This window comes from Bombyx mori, chromosome 17, assembly GCF_030269925.1.
Source record: "Bombyx mori chromosome 17, ASM3026992v2".
NCBI classification, from domain to species: Eukaryota; Metazoa; Arthropoda; class Insecta; order Lepidoptera; family Bombycidae; genus Bombyx; species Bombyx mori.
Window position 1 is genome coordinate 14,374,524 of NC_085123.1, and position 14,835 is coordinate 14,389,358.

Here is a 14,835-nt window from a genome sequence, read left to right on the forward strand (position 1 = left end):
TGTGGGACGAGGGCCGATGACTTGCTTTTATCTGCGAGAATGCAGGGAGTTGTGGTAGCCGAAGTTCTTGATGTGCTGATGATGAAGTGTGAAGGCTGCAATTGTTCCGTCGCAGGTCACCATTGTGGGATACTTAACGACTGAGGGAAGATCTTCCAGCGAGCGGGTGATATTGCTCGGAAGACCGACGGTCCGAACGTTGTTGTTCGGAACACATGCGGAATACGTGCAAGCTTATTTTGAAAATGTCGTAAGCGAGATTCAGGCATCTGTAAAATATCTTGCGTTTTTTATGATGGCTACCCGCCACACAGGCCCCGGAGAGTGCCACCTGTTGATGCCCATATCGTGGTTGGAGGCGTCCATATCGGGGTCGGGGCGCAGTTGAAGTACCTCGGCCTCATTCTGGACAGTCGTTGGACCTTCCGTGCTCACTTTCAGAACCTGGTCCTTCGTTTCTTGAGGTGGCCGGCGCGTTAAGCCAGCTTCTGCCCAACGTCGGGGGTCCTCGACCCACGCTGTTACTGACCTAGCGGGGTATTCCGTACGATAAGCCATTCTAATCGGCGCCATCTAGGCGGGCTCCGGATAGCCTGCCGACCGAAAGGACTGGTGGCCGTGGCGCCGACGACCGCCAGTCCAGTGTCCCGACGGGGAGGGTGATGGGAGAGATGGGCTCCGCACTAAACGCTTCACTTTCCCCCCTTTGCCTTTTCATAAGTTCTGTCTCATGCGAGGTTTGGACGTTGGTTGTTGAGCAACAGGAGTTTTTAGTCGGTTCGACTCCGACATGCACCGCCCGCCATTCTCAGTGGAGAGCGGGAGACCGACCATTTCTTCCTGAACAAAAAAAAAGGTACAGATAATGGTAATAATTATGACTGCGACGCCCACATTCATTTCAATTCTAAAATGACGCATAAACCAAAGTGCATTCAATGACAAAAATATCTCAGTTGCAAATGTAATCGGAGCGGTTGCAGACGTTAAAATATGCTGTGTTTGTTATTAATCCAGTTATTAATACTGCCGCTGCATGATGCTAAGCGAAGCTTTGAATATGATCATAGTTGGAAACTGTTTAATTACGATATTGATGGAGTAAAATGTAAGTTAAAGTTCTTATTATTTATCAATGTATTTTTCTCTATTTGCGATTGCGTTTGCAGTGCATTTGATGTTTGGAATTTCTAGGTAGGACAATTCAAATTCGAATGTCCTATCCTTAATACAGGCATGCGTCATTGCTTCGCAGAAATAGATAGTTTGGGTACGAATCGTCGATAGACTATGTAGGTTGCTAATACCTTCTTCGGAAACAGTTAACTGTCAAAACATTTATTTGTTTATTTTTTATTTATTGCTTATGTGGGTGGACGAGGTCATGGCCCACCTGCTGTTAAGTAGTTGCCGGAGCCCATATACACCTAAGACGTAAATGCCGCCACTTACCTCGAGACATAAGTCCCAAATTTGTTTTAACAGTACAACGGCTGCCCTTTTTTTTTCCGGGCCGGGGGCCGAACCTCCTACGAGGTCCCCGCGCATAAGGGGCGCGCGGGGTATGTGAGACTCAACAATCTGCATGGTGTTGTGAGCAGACCGCGGGCCCAAGGATTTTAGAACCCACCCACTAAACGACTCCCCTGCACTCTTACACCCGACGTTCGATCCCCTCCGAGGTCAGAACCCAGACGAGGTAGGGGGCTACCGCGGTCAACACTACAACCAGACGGCGCGGGTCACCCCAAAGACGCCCAGCCGATGGAGCCTTCGAGGCGAATCGAAGGCTCTGAAACGTCGGCCGTCTCAGTACGGCAGCCCGTCAGGCCACCCACCCGGTGCCGCTGCTGTCCCGGAATACCCCGCTGGACCAGAATCAGCCTGCCGGGTCGGGATGCGATACACCGCCAACCGGTTGCTCTTTCGTATCTCCTTGGCAGCGCGCTAGAATGCTGGTAGCGCGCCGCGCGGCCTCTACCCCCTCAGGTCGCCCCGTAACCTTCATAGGGGGGAGGCCGCTATCTACAGGGACAACGGCTGCCTTACCCTTCAAATCGAAAGGCATTACTGCTTCACGGTAGAAATAGGCAGGTTGGTGGTACCAACTTGTGTGGGCAGGCATATAATAATAATAATAACAATAATAATAGCCGATTTATTCCTAAACATAGGGTGACAAGAGGTCCCCAAGTTCGGTGTGCCTTTTGGCATAGGCCTAAAAAATATAAAATATATTATAATAATAATATATAGAATATATATGACTTTAAATTACGGCATTACAATTGGGCCATTGGTAATTGGGATTGAAAATTGAAATATTAAAAAATCTAATTATAATTATTACTAGCGATCCGCCCTCGCTTCGCTTCGGAAACATTAAATTTTATTTGATAATCTAAAAAAGTAGCCTAAGTTACTCGCTATATCAGCTACCTATCAGTAACAGTCCTGTCAAAATTGGTCCAGCCGTTCCAGAGATTAGCCGGAAAAAACAGACAGACAGACAAAAATTGTAAAAAATATTATTTTGGTTTTTTTTTTTTTTTTTTTTTTTTTTTTTTTTTTTATGATTGACAGTTTACTGGTGGCCCGAAGGCCTTTCCAGTTTCACCAGGACAGGTGGGCGAGCAAAGGCTCAGCCAAGAGGGGTGGGATTTGCTAACAACTGCCCGAGCGCCTCCGAAGGAGACCTAACAACTCAAGAGCAATTGTTTCGCGAATGAATCTACTACCGGATCGGAATCGCGACCCGCTGAGAAGATCCGGCGAGAAACTCAGCGGGCTGATGCATGGGTTAGGTTGCACGTCGACCTCTTTGTCGAGTTCGACGAGTACGGTTACCGGGGTCCCTAAGCCTGCCCCTAGTATTAGAGCTGAAGGCATCTAATGCAAAGGTTATTGGATCTGATGGATCCGTAAGGACGTGTCTAGGGCGTCGACGGTGACTGGCTCCTGCATGATCAGGATTCGGGGAGTAGTCAGCGGCGGCAACGATAAGGCGATTATCATGACGCATAGCCTTATCGAAGTATCGTTCCGACGCTGACTTCATGTATTTCCGAATTGATTCGAGGCCCAGGTCGTCGTGTAGGTCAACGTTCCTCACGAACCACGGAGCCCCGACAGCTAACCTGCAAAAGCGGGATTGTAGGGATTGGAGGGTGTCTATGTGTGTGCGGGCCGCGTGAGCGAACACCACACTCGCGTAAGTCATGACGGGCCTTATGCAAGTTTTGTAAAGTGTCACCTTGTTCCGAAGGGACATTTTACTCCGCTTACAGATCATGGGGTAGAGTCTACCGAGAATAAACGCGGCACGGTCACGGACTGATTTTATATGCGGGCGGAATGTCATCGATGCATCCAGGGTAACGCCCAGGTACTTGACCTTCCTGGCCCAGGGTATGGGTTGTCTAAAGAGAGTAATCGGGGGTGTGAGATTCATCCTCCTAATCCGGGAGGAAATCCGTGTGGAGCTTCCCCTCTGAAATAGCACCGCAGTACTCTTCGATGGGTTGATGTCTATGCGCCATTTTCGGAACCACTGTCCTAGGGCTAGGGCTGCGCTCTGAAGCTTCTTCGCGATTAGGGACTTATTTCTACTAGAATAGTAAACAGTCGTGTCGTCGGCGAATAAAGCTAAATGGGTCGGCGGCGACCGGGGAATATCGTTGACGAATAAGCTAAATAGGAGGGGTGAGAGGACAGAGCCTTGCGGGACTCCAGCTGTGAGAGGTCGTGGGGAGGAGCGGGTTCCCTCGACTCGATATCGAAAAGAGCGGTTCGACAAGAAGTCCCGTATGATGAGCACGAGACTATCCGGCACGCCCATGTTGAATAGTTTGAAAATCAAACCATTGTGCCAGACTTTGTCGAACGCTTTTGCGACGTCGAAGAAGAGAGCTCCTGTGTATAGCGGTTTTGGTCGATTAAGCCCCACAAGAATGTGCTCCGTGAGGCGGTGCACCTGTTGAACGCATGAGTGATTTGTACGGAATCCGAATTGTTCATCGATGAGAATGCCCTTAGATGAGACGAAGTCTCTGAGGCGTTTGTAGAGCAGACGCTCATACAATTTGCCTAGAGACATGAGGAGGCTAATCGGGCGGTAGCTCGTCGGATGATTTTTTGGTTTACCGGGTTTATGTATGCCGATAACGTCCGCTTCTTTCCACACCGCGGGAAAGATACAGTTCGCCATAGCGGCATTGAAAATAGATGCCAACATCACGATGAGTTGGACGGGTAGAAGTTTAATAACGCGGTTAGATATACCGTCGGAACCGGGAGCCTTGCGAGGACGTAGGTCTTTGATCAAGTCTTTAACTTCCATCGGGGTGACGGGTGGTAACGCATCCGAGGGTGGCAAGGAGGCTCTGCGTTCTACCTCACTGTCTACTAATTCTACATGAACAGGGTCCACGGATTGAGTGCTGGGCGTGCACTGGGTTTGCAATGTATCGGCCAGCAGCTCTGCTTTTTCGTCATCATCGAACGCGGCGAGTCGGCCTGAGGGGCCTACGAGGGGGGGCATAGTTACTACCGTATCCGATTTGAGAGTACCAGCTAAGCGGTAGTAAGACCTTTGGGAGGGCGCGAGTCCTTCTAAGAAATCAGACCATCTGGCATCTCGGACTTCGGCGATGCGAGACTTTACGTCGCGTTGTAGGGCACGCATTCGAATACGATTTTCCGCGGTAGGATACCTGTCGTAGGCGCGTATCGAGGCGTTCTTAGCTCTAAGGAGTTCCCTAATATCGTCGGACAATTTGAAGCGGTGAAGGAAGTCCTCCGCTACAACTTGTTTCGATGACCTATCTAATGTCGACGTGATGTGTGACGTTAAGATGTCTATGGCTTCAGCGGTATCCTGAGGAGACGGGGTAGAGTCCGGGTTAAACGGGAGCGATGGTGGATCAGATTCAGCCAGGCTGATGCCCAGCGTGTGCCAATCCACCACAGTCCTCGTGACGGGAACGGAGTCGGGAGCGCGACCGAGCTTCATAACGACGGGACGGTGGTCTGAATCTAACTCTGAAACTACTTCGATCGAGTGTAAGCTCAGAGTTACGTTTTTTAATAACGCTATGTCGAGTATATCCGGGCGATGCGCGATATTTAGCGGGTAGTGAGTCGGTGTTAGCGGAGCGACGATATCGAAGACGAGATCATCGACTAACGCGTCAAGCCGCCTGCCATTCGGGGTTGTGGTGTGTGAGTTCCACCTGATGTGTTTACAATTTAGGTCGCCCGCCAGAATGACAGAGCTTCCCATGCCGAGCAGCGCCTCGATATCACTGCTTAGAACGATCTTATCCGGTGGAAGATAAACGGACGCGATAACGATCGGCGCGTGTCCCGTCAGTGAGATTCGGCACACTGATGCTTCGATATTAGCGAGCGCGGGAGGATCGAGCGGGACGCAATGCAGGGCTCTTCTATAGTAAATGACGGTACCACCACCACGAGCAGAGAGCCTGTCGTTCCTGACCATGTTATAGTTCGCGATTTTAGGGTCACGGCGCGCGGGCTTAAGTAGGGTCTCCTGCACTAAAAAGATATCAATTTGATGGTCACGCAAAAAGTCAGAAACCTGATCACGTTGATTTGCGAGACCGTAAGCGTTAAAAAATCCTATCGTTACGGATAGGGGCTTTATTCTACTTATATACGCCATTGATTACCGGCGGAGTGAGGGGAGGACGTACGTATTTAATGACGCGTATACGTCGGCGTATTCTTGCACAACGGCGATAAAGTGTTGTGCAGTGGAGGCAGCGCGAATGGCGTCGCCCAAAGCGTTAACGCGCTCAAAGTTGATCGACTGAAAGAAGTCGATCGCTAAAGCGAGATTGTCGGACGCGGTCGGAGGGCAAGTCGCGGGAGAGGGACGAGTTGCGGGGGCGGGACGAATCGCGGAGGAGGGAGTTGTAACCGTGTTCGTGTACGGCAGCGGTTTCGCCCAAGCCGAGACACTGGGCACCGGCGCCGGATCGAACGCTGGCTTAGCCTGCGACACAGAGGGTGCCGAGGCTTTGATGTCGGGGCCGGAAGCTCGGAGGCGGTTTTGGCGGGCGACGCGGCGATTTATTTTCGGGGCTCGGGGGCATCCGCGGTAATTTGCGGGGTGACCCTGTGTACGACACAGGACGCAGCTAGGCGGTTCCGTCGCGGTTTTTTGATCGCGAGTGCAGAGGGCCGTGGCGTGATCTCCTAAACACTTGACGCATCGGGGGCGCGCGTGACAGTTACGGGAAGAATGCCCGTATAATTGGCAGTTATGGCACTGGCTAGGTGTGCCTTTCTTGTGTGGGGTTTCGACGGCGATTCCGGAAAGGCTACAGACCGTTCGGATGTTGAATATTTGCTTACCCTCGGGGGTAGGCTGGAGGGCGACGAGAACCATGTTATATGGCTCCCTTCCGCGACCTGTGTGCATGCGGTGTACGGAGTTAACCGGTAGGCCTTGTTCGAGAAGGTCGGCCTTGACTAGCTCGGCATCCAACTCTTTAGGGATGCCACGTATGACGGCACGGAGTTCGCGCTCCTCCTGGAGCGTATACGTGTGGAAACTTATACGTTCCTTACGGAGGTAAGAAGAGAGGGCCCTATGGTCGTCGGGTGTTCGAACCTTAATTTGAATGCCGTTCGCGAGGTTACGGGCATTCGTGAAGTTGATATTTTTGGCCTTAAGGGCCAGAGAAACTCGATCCCAAGCTGCCTTCTCTTGAAGGATAACCGGGGGAGGGGTCTGGGTTTTATTTTGTGCCACCGGACGCGGCGACGGAGTGGCACGGGCTGGAGGCGCAACGGGAGTCTGAGGGCGGGGGCGCGACGCGTTCGCGGCTTTACTAACTTTAGCGGCCGCGGGAGCTCGAGACTCCGCGGCACGCTTCTTACCCTTTTGTACCAGGGTGAATCCATCCGTCGATGAGGCGGGAGCGAGGTCGACCTCCATCTCCGAGTCAGAGTCGGAGGACGAGGAGGCGGGCGCAGGTGACCTACGAGCAGGTGTTTTGGAGGGCACGACGGAGGCTGCGGATGATCGCGATGCTGGAACGGTGGCCACGGCGGACGACGCAGCAGTTTTACTCGCCAGTATAGGCGACGCGGGAACGGCAGGCACGACGGAGGCTGCGGTGCTCGATGCAGAAGCTTTGCACGCAGGTACAGGCGACGCAGGAGCAGCGAGCGCGGCGGAGTCCACGAGAGGGCTCGCGGTGTGATCGGCCTTGAAGGCCAGAAACTCTGAGGCGAGCTGTGGGTGGCGAAGTCGGAGGAATTCCGCGAATACAGCGTCCATGATCGCTGAGTGCCCAGGTGGGGCGGCCCCGGGTCTTGAAAACACTCGCCTTGCGGCGAGGCCCCAACTTCTCGGACCTGAGCGGTTCTATTGAACACAGGTGGCGATGCGGCACGATTACTACAGGACAAAGAAAAAACACAACAAAACGGAAATAACAAAAAGAAACAGAACAATTAAACACTTCCAGGAAAACAGTTTGTCGGCAGATGTACCACGAACACAGAAACAACAAAAGGAAACGAAACAAATAAAAACTTCCAGGAAGAGCACTTAGTCGGCAGATGTACCACGAACACAGGCCGCGCGAACAATGGCCGGGCTAACAAAAGCCGGGCGAACAAAGACCGGGCGATCGAGTGGTCGATGAGCACGTCCGCACGTGACGGGTGCCTCTATCGGAATGATTATTTTGGTGTATGCACCGTATATAAATTCATACGCATGTACTAAAAAGCACTTATTTCAATATTACAAACAGACACTCCAATTTTACTTATATGTATAGATTTACCTAATATGTTACGTCAATAAGATAATGATTTATAATTAGAGGAGTTCATTTCTTTTTCAGACATGAACGACTCGGATTACGAATACAAAGAAGGGACGTTTCATTTTCAGGACGTGGCCTTAGAGGAACATGAAAAGTTTCTAATAAGACAAAACTTGATTCCCTATGATTTTATTTATGATGTTCCTCAAACAACGATAAGCATCCCTAGAACTCGACCTGGTATGAACTATAATACAATTAGTTTTCGGTGTTTTCTGAGCTCTATTATATGAAATTCCTCAAATAAGGCTTAGGAAGAATACTCAACGCTCGGCAGCGGCTAAGTTATGACAGGTATAGCCGATGTTCAAGATCGACGGTAGCTGTTAACAATAGACCTTGCTTTTCTTATGTGACGGGAACATGCTGTTTAGCTCGGTTTTGTATAGTGAGCTCCTCATCCACATTTAGAGTGCACTATACTGCCACCTCTGCGTTGTGGTAATTGTTGCTTCCGCTAGCCATTTGCCTGGGTTTATCTTTGTGACTCTTCACCCATTCAACTTTTGGCCGGAATATAAGGTTAAGGCGTTTTTGTAGAGAATTCTATACTCGAGGCCTCTACCAAGTAAAGGTCCCCGCGCCTAGAGGTGGAGATTATAGATTAGCCGACAGTAAACCGAGATGCAAAATGCAATGGGGGGTGCCGCCACCCCAGTCGGTGAAAAGGACATCACGAAGCTACACTGGGTAACGATACACCCAATATTTGAGAAACGTTGCAAATAGCTGTTAAGGAGCGACTGGGGACGTAGCGTTCAGTCCACTGAAAATTCTGAATACAGCAGCGCCGGTAACTTATAGCATGAAAAGTACCAAACACCTAATAGCTCCCATTAATCCAACCCGGTGAAACATTACAATCGCAAAGCAGTTTTTTGCTCATGGGCAAAGTCCGAAGAGAGGATCTGAACTGTATTCAACAAACTATTGCACCAACTAAGATTGTTGTTAATCAGCCAACGAACAATTAAAAATTTTATATTTCAGGAATACCATTTACTGTCAACTTTATTGATAACTTTCTTCATGAAAAAGAGCCAATGCTAAGACCATTTCCTAATTCAAAGGAAGGTAAAGAATTTACATCGGTTTTTAACATGTTTGAAGATGGTTGTGATAGGCTTTGGTTTGTTGATACAGGATACCTCGATATCCCAGGTGAGTTTATATATATTCGATTGATTGAAATATCGAAGACAAGTACAATACTATGATACAAAATATTATAAACAGAACAGCTATATTCATAGGTAAGAGGAAAGATGCGGTCATGCGATTATTCACGATATTGCAATTATGGACATGTCGATTTTGATACATAATGCTTTGTTTATAGAAATGTATTTTAAGTGTTGCGACTTATAGCAGTCATTGTTTGACATCAATATTATCTTTTGTATAAAATTTATTCTTAAATGTCTTCTTTCTAAAACATTGTATAATTAAATAAATTAAGCTTTTCAGGTGTACGAAAGCAAGTACAACCAGCATCATTGCTACTTTACAATAGTCTTCCAAAACCAAATTTTCAGTTCAGGAAAGATATCAACAGTGCTTTACTCCATAACGGTATCACTAGTGGCAAGTAACTTCAGTACATTTATAAATTATAATAAATAAATAATCAGGGATTAATCACACACAGTCACCTGCGGTCCAAACTAGGATACCCTGTACCTATAGTAGAATTATTTTGTCCGTGCAGTTTGGGTCATAAAACATAGTCCGGCTAGGGCGGTGAGCATGTTGCGTGAGCGCAACGCCATTAACGATAAAAACAAATGAGTCATCGAAGGCAAGTACAAGGCGGCGGGGTGGTATACGAAGGGTGGTGAGACATTGTTAGGAGTCATTTGTACTTACCTGCAAATCATAGTACATTATGTCGAAGAGAAATGTGTTTTTATGTATTCGTTCTCTGAACTTCTTTAGGGACACATTGGCTACTCCATTGTTTTGTATCAAAACGGCAGAATTTATTCAAAATAATATTTGCACGTGTTGTTGTCAACAATGTGTTAAAATTTTTGACTGAAATAAGAATAGATCCCGAAAAGTTACAAAGTGTTAATTTCTGCCATTCTCGTTAACTTACTGCGGCGATATGTGGTGTAAGTGTTCGATTTGTGATTTTTTCTTTCATTTTTATCACTAACCCACAAAATGACAAAACTAAATACACTATCGATAACGCTTATCGACAACAATAATGCGATTCACTATGTCCGTCCACAAGGCTCGTGAGTGGAAGAAAGAGCGAAATACTCGCTTCACCGCTACGATTTTTTATGACCCAAGCTGCACGGACAAAATAATTCTACTACATATAGGATCGATAAATATAATATAATAACATAAGTTTAAACATTTTCATATGATTGATACATATCGACTACTCAGATAAGGAGAAAACATATTTGTTCCTGATGCGAATATTTGCTCCGTGTAGAAGTCTACATCAAGTCAATGTATTATAATTTTTCAGGACTCCGATCTTTATCAGTTGATTTTATATTACCGTGCGCCGAGTCTTACGTATACATTACTGACGACACTACCCGCGACCTCATTGTATTCTCGCTTCAGGACTTGCGTTTTACCAAAATCAGCCGCGCAAGTAATACGGCTGATTCTTGGAAATTTGTTGTACCACGTATGTCTTTCTTATGATTTTGAATTCGCCATTACTTTGATTAATTTTCTAAAAGACCTCGTCATCTTCATCATTATCATCAGTCTATAGCTGTCCATTGCCACACCAGACATAGGCCTCTCCAATTGCATGCCACTGACCACGATCCTCTGCTTCTTTCATCCAGCTATTGCCATCTACCCTGGATAGATCGTCACTTCACCGATCCTGAGGACGTTTTACCCTACGTTTGCCAGTTCGCGGTCTCCACTCAAGAACACGCTTACTCCAACGGCTATATAGCGGAGTATACGAAGTATTCTTTGCTGGTGCATCTATCATAAATACACATCGATTGAGATAAGCCTACCAAATAATTATATCTTAATCTGCGGCTATCACATAATTATATGTTCCTCTTGTATGCAATGATTATTCCACACCGAACGCACATTGATGTGGGGCATTCATTATTCTTCTTCTTCTTCGTTCCCTCACTGTTGGGGATCGCGACCACATGGGACTTTCCTTCACAATGTTCGATCATAGGTAGCAAGGACCGCATGGTATAGACTACCATCAAACGCTTACTTAACCAGATCTGACCAACTGGCTGGTGTTCTGCCTACGGCGCGCTTGCCCTCTATGCGACCTGAAATTATTAGCGTTCCCGGCAGAGGGCAGATGGCCTTTTTTGAATGTTTAGCTCTATTAGGATGGACTCGCTATTTCTCATGGCAGCCTATGATAATCGTAGCATCCTCCGCCACACCCACATTTCTTCACACGGTTCTTCGAATCAAAATTTCGACCACGAAAGCGTTTAAAGCAAAATCGCACGGTGCGTTCATTAGCAGTCCCCTCTCCAAACGCAACATTGATATTGCGAGCTGTTTTTGCAGTCATAGTTCCGCGTCGGAACTAGTATTAAAAAATCACTCGAATTTTCGAAATACCTATCTTTCTTGTCTAAGCTGAATAAAAAAAAAACAACTGAAAGTTGATAATTGAATGTTGCACATTTTTTAAAAGAAGCATCTCATAGGTACTATTTGAAAAAAGTTTCACTCAAAAATCTCAAGCCATAGAGGTTCTATGTCAATTGGAAGTACCTATTACAATAGCACGGCAATTTCATACTTTAATCCCCATTATTTCAGAAGTTCTATGCAAACTAACATTTTCTATTTCTGTTTGTCAGGATTTGAAATACAATTCAGGCTAGAAGTTGAAAAATATAGAAAAAGGCCAAACGAAACATACGAACACTATGTCGATTTTTTAAATTCTACAAATCAACTGTATGATCCAAAAAGTGATTCAAGACCTCGTGTAAGTTCTTAACTATTAACAAATAGATCTTTTGGGATAATTTATTTCCATAATCATTGGTCGATCCATATAAAAGAATTACCTCTTTATTATTTCGCAAGTTCTGGTTGGTTAGATTATCTAAGCTCGAATTTTAATTATTATTCTTAATTCAAATATAGTGTTATAGTACAACGGCTCTACCTTTCAAACCGAAACGTAATTCTGCAGGCAGGGTGGTTGTACCGGCCTACTACTGGTAGAGATGCCCTCTAGTACCTAGTATTAGTACCTGCCACTAGTACCTAGGGTGTCTTGAAATTTGAATCAATGATGATTTTTATACGCTTATCTTAAGGATACATTTAACAGCACCTACTATCCAAATTATGAAGGGATGATTTATACGAGAAATTTTGAAGGAAACATTTTGTTATTCACGAATTGGAATCGTAACAAGCTTTACTGTTGGAATATGGATACTCCGTATGAAGAAGAAAACGTTGATGTGCTCTCGAGAATCGGTGAGACTAAATATAGATTTTCAGGTAAAGGTTTAAAAAAGTTAAAATACATTTCAATCCTCAACTTTAAATGTTGTTGCTCACCACAGAAATATGTTGCTTTTTCACAGCTTTAGATGCGGTTGGTAGCGTTTTGCACGGACTAATGCAAAGAACTTTAAAGAGCACGTCGTCAAAGTTCAATGAAGACGAAAACAATTTTTGGCTTTTCTCGTGAGTATAAGTACAGATTGTTTGAATTCTCATTCGCGAAAGACAGTACTGCTTGAGTTAAGCGGCTTTAAAAGTCCATACAGACCATAAGGTGAATACTGCTCTCAACGCATGCAATAGATTGAAATCTCAACTACGTTCATACAAACATAATAAATCAGATGGATAGGTAGACAGAAAAATGTGTATGTATAATATGACTTTGACCTAATAGATCATTAGGTCAAAGTTTAAAATGTTTATTTTATTAAACTTGTAGACAGACGAGCACACGGCCCACCTGCTGGTGAGTGGTTCCCGTCGCCCATGGACTTTAGCAATGCTAGGGGTAGAGCCAAATCGCTGTCTACCGCTTAATACTCTCATCAAGCCTCGTTTGAAGAAGGACGTGTCATAGCGCTCGGGAAACACCGTGGAGGGGAGGGCTCATTCCATAGCCGGATACTTTTTTTTTAATTATTTTGGTTTATATTGGTTTTAAATTATACATAAACTAACATTGGCTATCTACACATCATAATCTGCACCTTTATCCTTAAATTAATTTCCTCTGATAGTGTTCCATTAGTTTAAATTTCCCTCATTTTTTTTTACAATTTAGAACGAACCTTGATAAGCTGCTGGAAGGATCAAAATGCTCCAAAAGTAACCAGTGCACGGATTATTTGACGCGGAGATCGAACAGTCAAAATTTATTATTTTTAAGTAGATTATCACCAAAATACGTATCTGACAGCGTTATTAGAAATGTTGAAAATATATGGCAGTAAGGATTTTTGTTTTTAATTCAAACAATTTATTATAATACTAGCTTTTGCCCGCGACTTCGTTCGCGTGGAAGAGTTCACAAAACTAACACTGAAAGAATTTTTCAAATCGGCCCAGTAGTTCCTGAAATTAGCGCGTTCAAACAAACAAACTCTTCAGCTTTATAATATTATATAGTATAGATACTTTGATTACCTTCAGAGATAGACTAAGCAGCATACCGTATGCGCGGTAAGTGATCAACGTCATTCGTGGATGTCAGTAACCACTGTCTAATTATTCATCGCCGAGGACTCCCCCTTTCTGTCTCATTTGAAGAAAGAGATGCCAAACCGCTTAGAAAACACCATAAAAAAATATGTCTAAATATTAAGTGAAGATAAAGTGATGATGAAGTAGTATCGTGATGCGAGGAGAAAGATTAAAGCAGGAGATCATCACAAACAATTCTTTACAACTATGCTATTTGAACGAAATATACGAAACACAAAATAACGGTTTCTTAAATTTATATCTTCATACCCGAAGGGCTTTTCAATTAGTGTGCTTCCATGGGCCCTGATAATTGTTTAGCGTGTTGTGAATCCGCAAGGGTCTGTATCACAGTTCCAAAATTCCACTCATTGCTGCCATGGAGCCATTGCGTGGTATATATAAATAGTAGAACAGTCTCTAAGGTAATGTATTTTAAAATTAGGCCCAAAACACTTATAAATGGAATTCGATAATTGGTCAGCACAAAGTCCGACGTTGGGCTCTCTTGTATATTTTCGTCAATTAAAAACAATTCCTTACAAATTGACATATTTCTGTTCTAGAGTCACGGGCATCATGAATTAAAACACTCTGCATAGAGCCTCGGAACGTGACCATCAAAAACACAACGGCGTTTTGAAATTTTGTAGTAGTAATAAAGAAACCGATAGAACAATTCAAGGCTTTCATTTTTGAGACATAAACAAAACTACTGGTTCTAAGGCGGCTTGTGAGCCCTATTTCTGCCATGAAGCAGCAAAGCGTTGCGGTTTAAAGAGTGGGGCAACCATTGTACTGTAAAAACTGAGATTTAGAACTCGTTTCTCAAGGTTGGTGGCGGAATTTAAGTTGCCGATGTCCTTGGGCTCTGGTGACTATTTAACACCAGGAGGGCCGTAAGCCCGTCCACCCGACTAAGCAAAAAAAAAAAATTCCACAAGTTTTTTCGAATCGTATTAAAAGTTAGCACGAAGCACTGGTGAAATTGAACCGCCTCTATTTGCTACTTTTTTTTTTACTTGTGGTTCTTTTTTTTGTAATTTTTTATTGCTTGGATGGGTGGAACGAGCTTACGGTATACCTGGTGTTAAAGGGTTACCGGAGCCTATAGACGTCTACATCGTAAATACCATCACCGACCTTGAGATATGAATTCTAAGGTCTCAGTCTTTACAGTACAACGGCTGCCCCACCCTTCAAACCGAATCACATTACCACTTCACGGCAGAAATAGGCAGGGTGGTAGAACCTACCCCTGCGGACT

General features: G+C 45.2%; 1 protein-coding gene across 3 annotated transcripts; it reads left to right on the top strand.

Moving 5' to 3' along the window:
• Positions 1-954: 954 nt before the first annotated feature.
• On the top strand, positions 955-14,247 carry LOC101738044 (L-dopachrome tautomerase yellow-f). 3 transcript variants are annotated; one of them, XM_004927206.5, is made up of 10 exons: positions 955-1,108; positions 7,884-8,045; positions 8,856-9,026; positions 9,333-9,449; positions 10,354-10,521; positions 11,702-11,832; positions 12,170-12,359; positions 12,446-12,548; positions 13,150-13,314; positions 14,135-14,247. In XM_004927206.5, exons 1-10 carry the CDS (start codon positions 994-996, stop codon positions 14,154-14,156), a joined length of 1,344 nt encoding a protein of 447 aa, XP_004927263.2. In that variant the 5' UTR covers positions 955-993; the 3' UTR covers positions 14,157-14,247. The 3 variants fall into 3 exon arrangements, with proteins under 3 accessions (XP_004927263.2, XP_021204382.1, XP_021204383.1); XM_021348707.3 differs by having other exon boundaries at positions 967-1,108; positions 12,170-12,335; XM_021348708.3 differs by lacking the exon at positions 10,354-10,521 and having other exon boundaries at positions 967-1,108.
• The last annotated feature ends 588 nt before the right edge of the window (positions 14,248-14,835 follow it).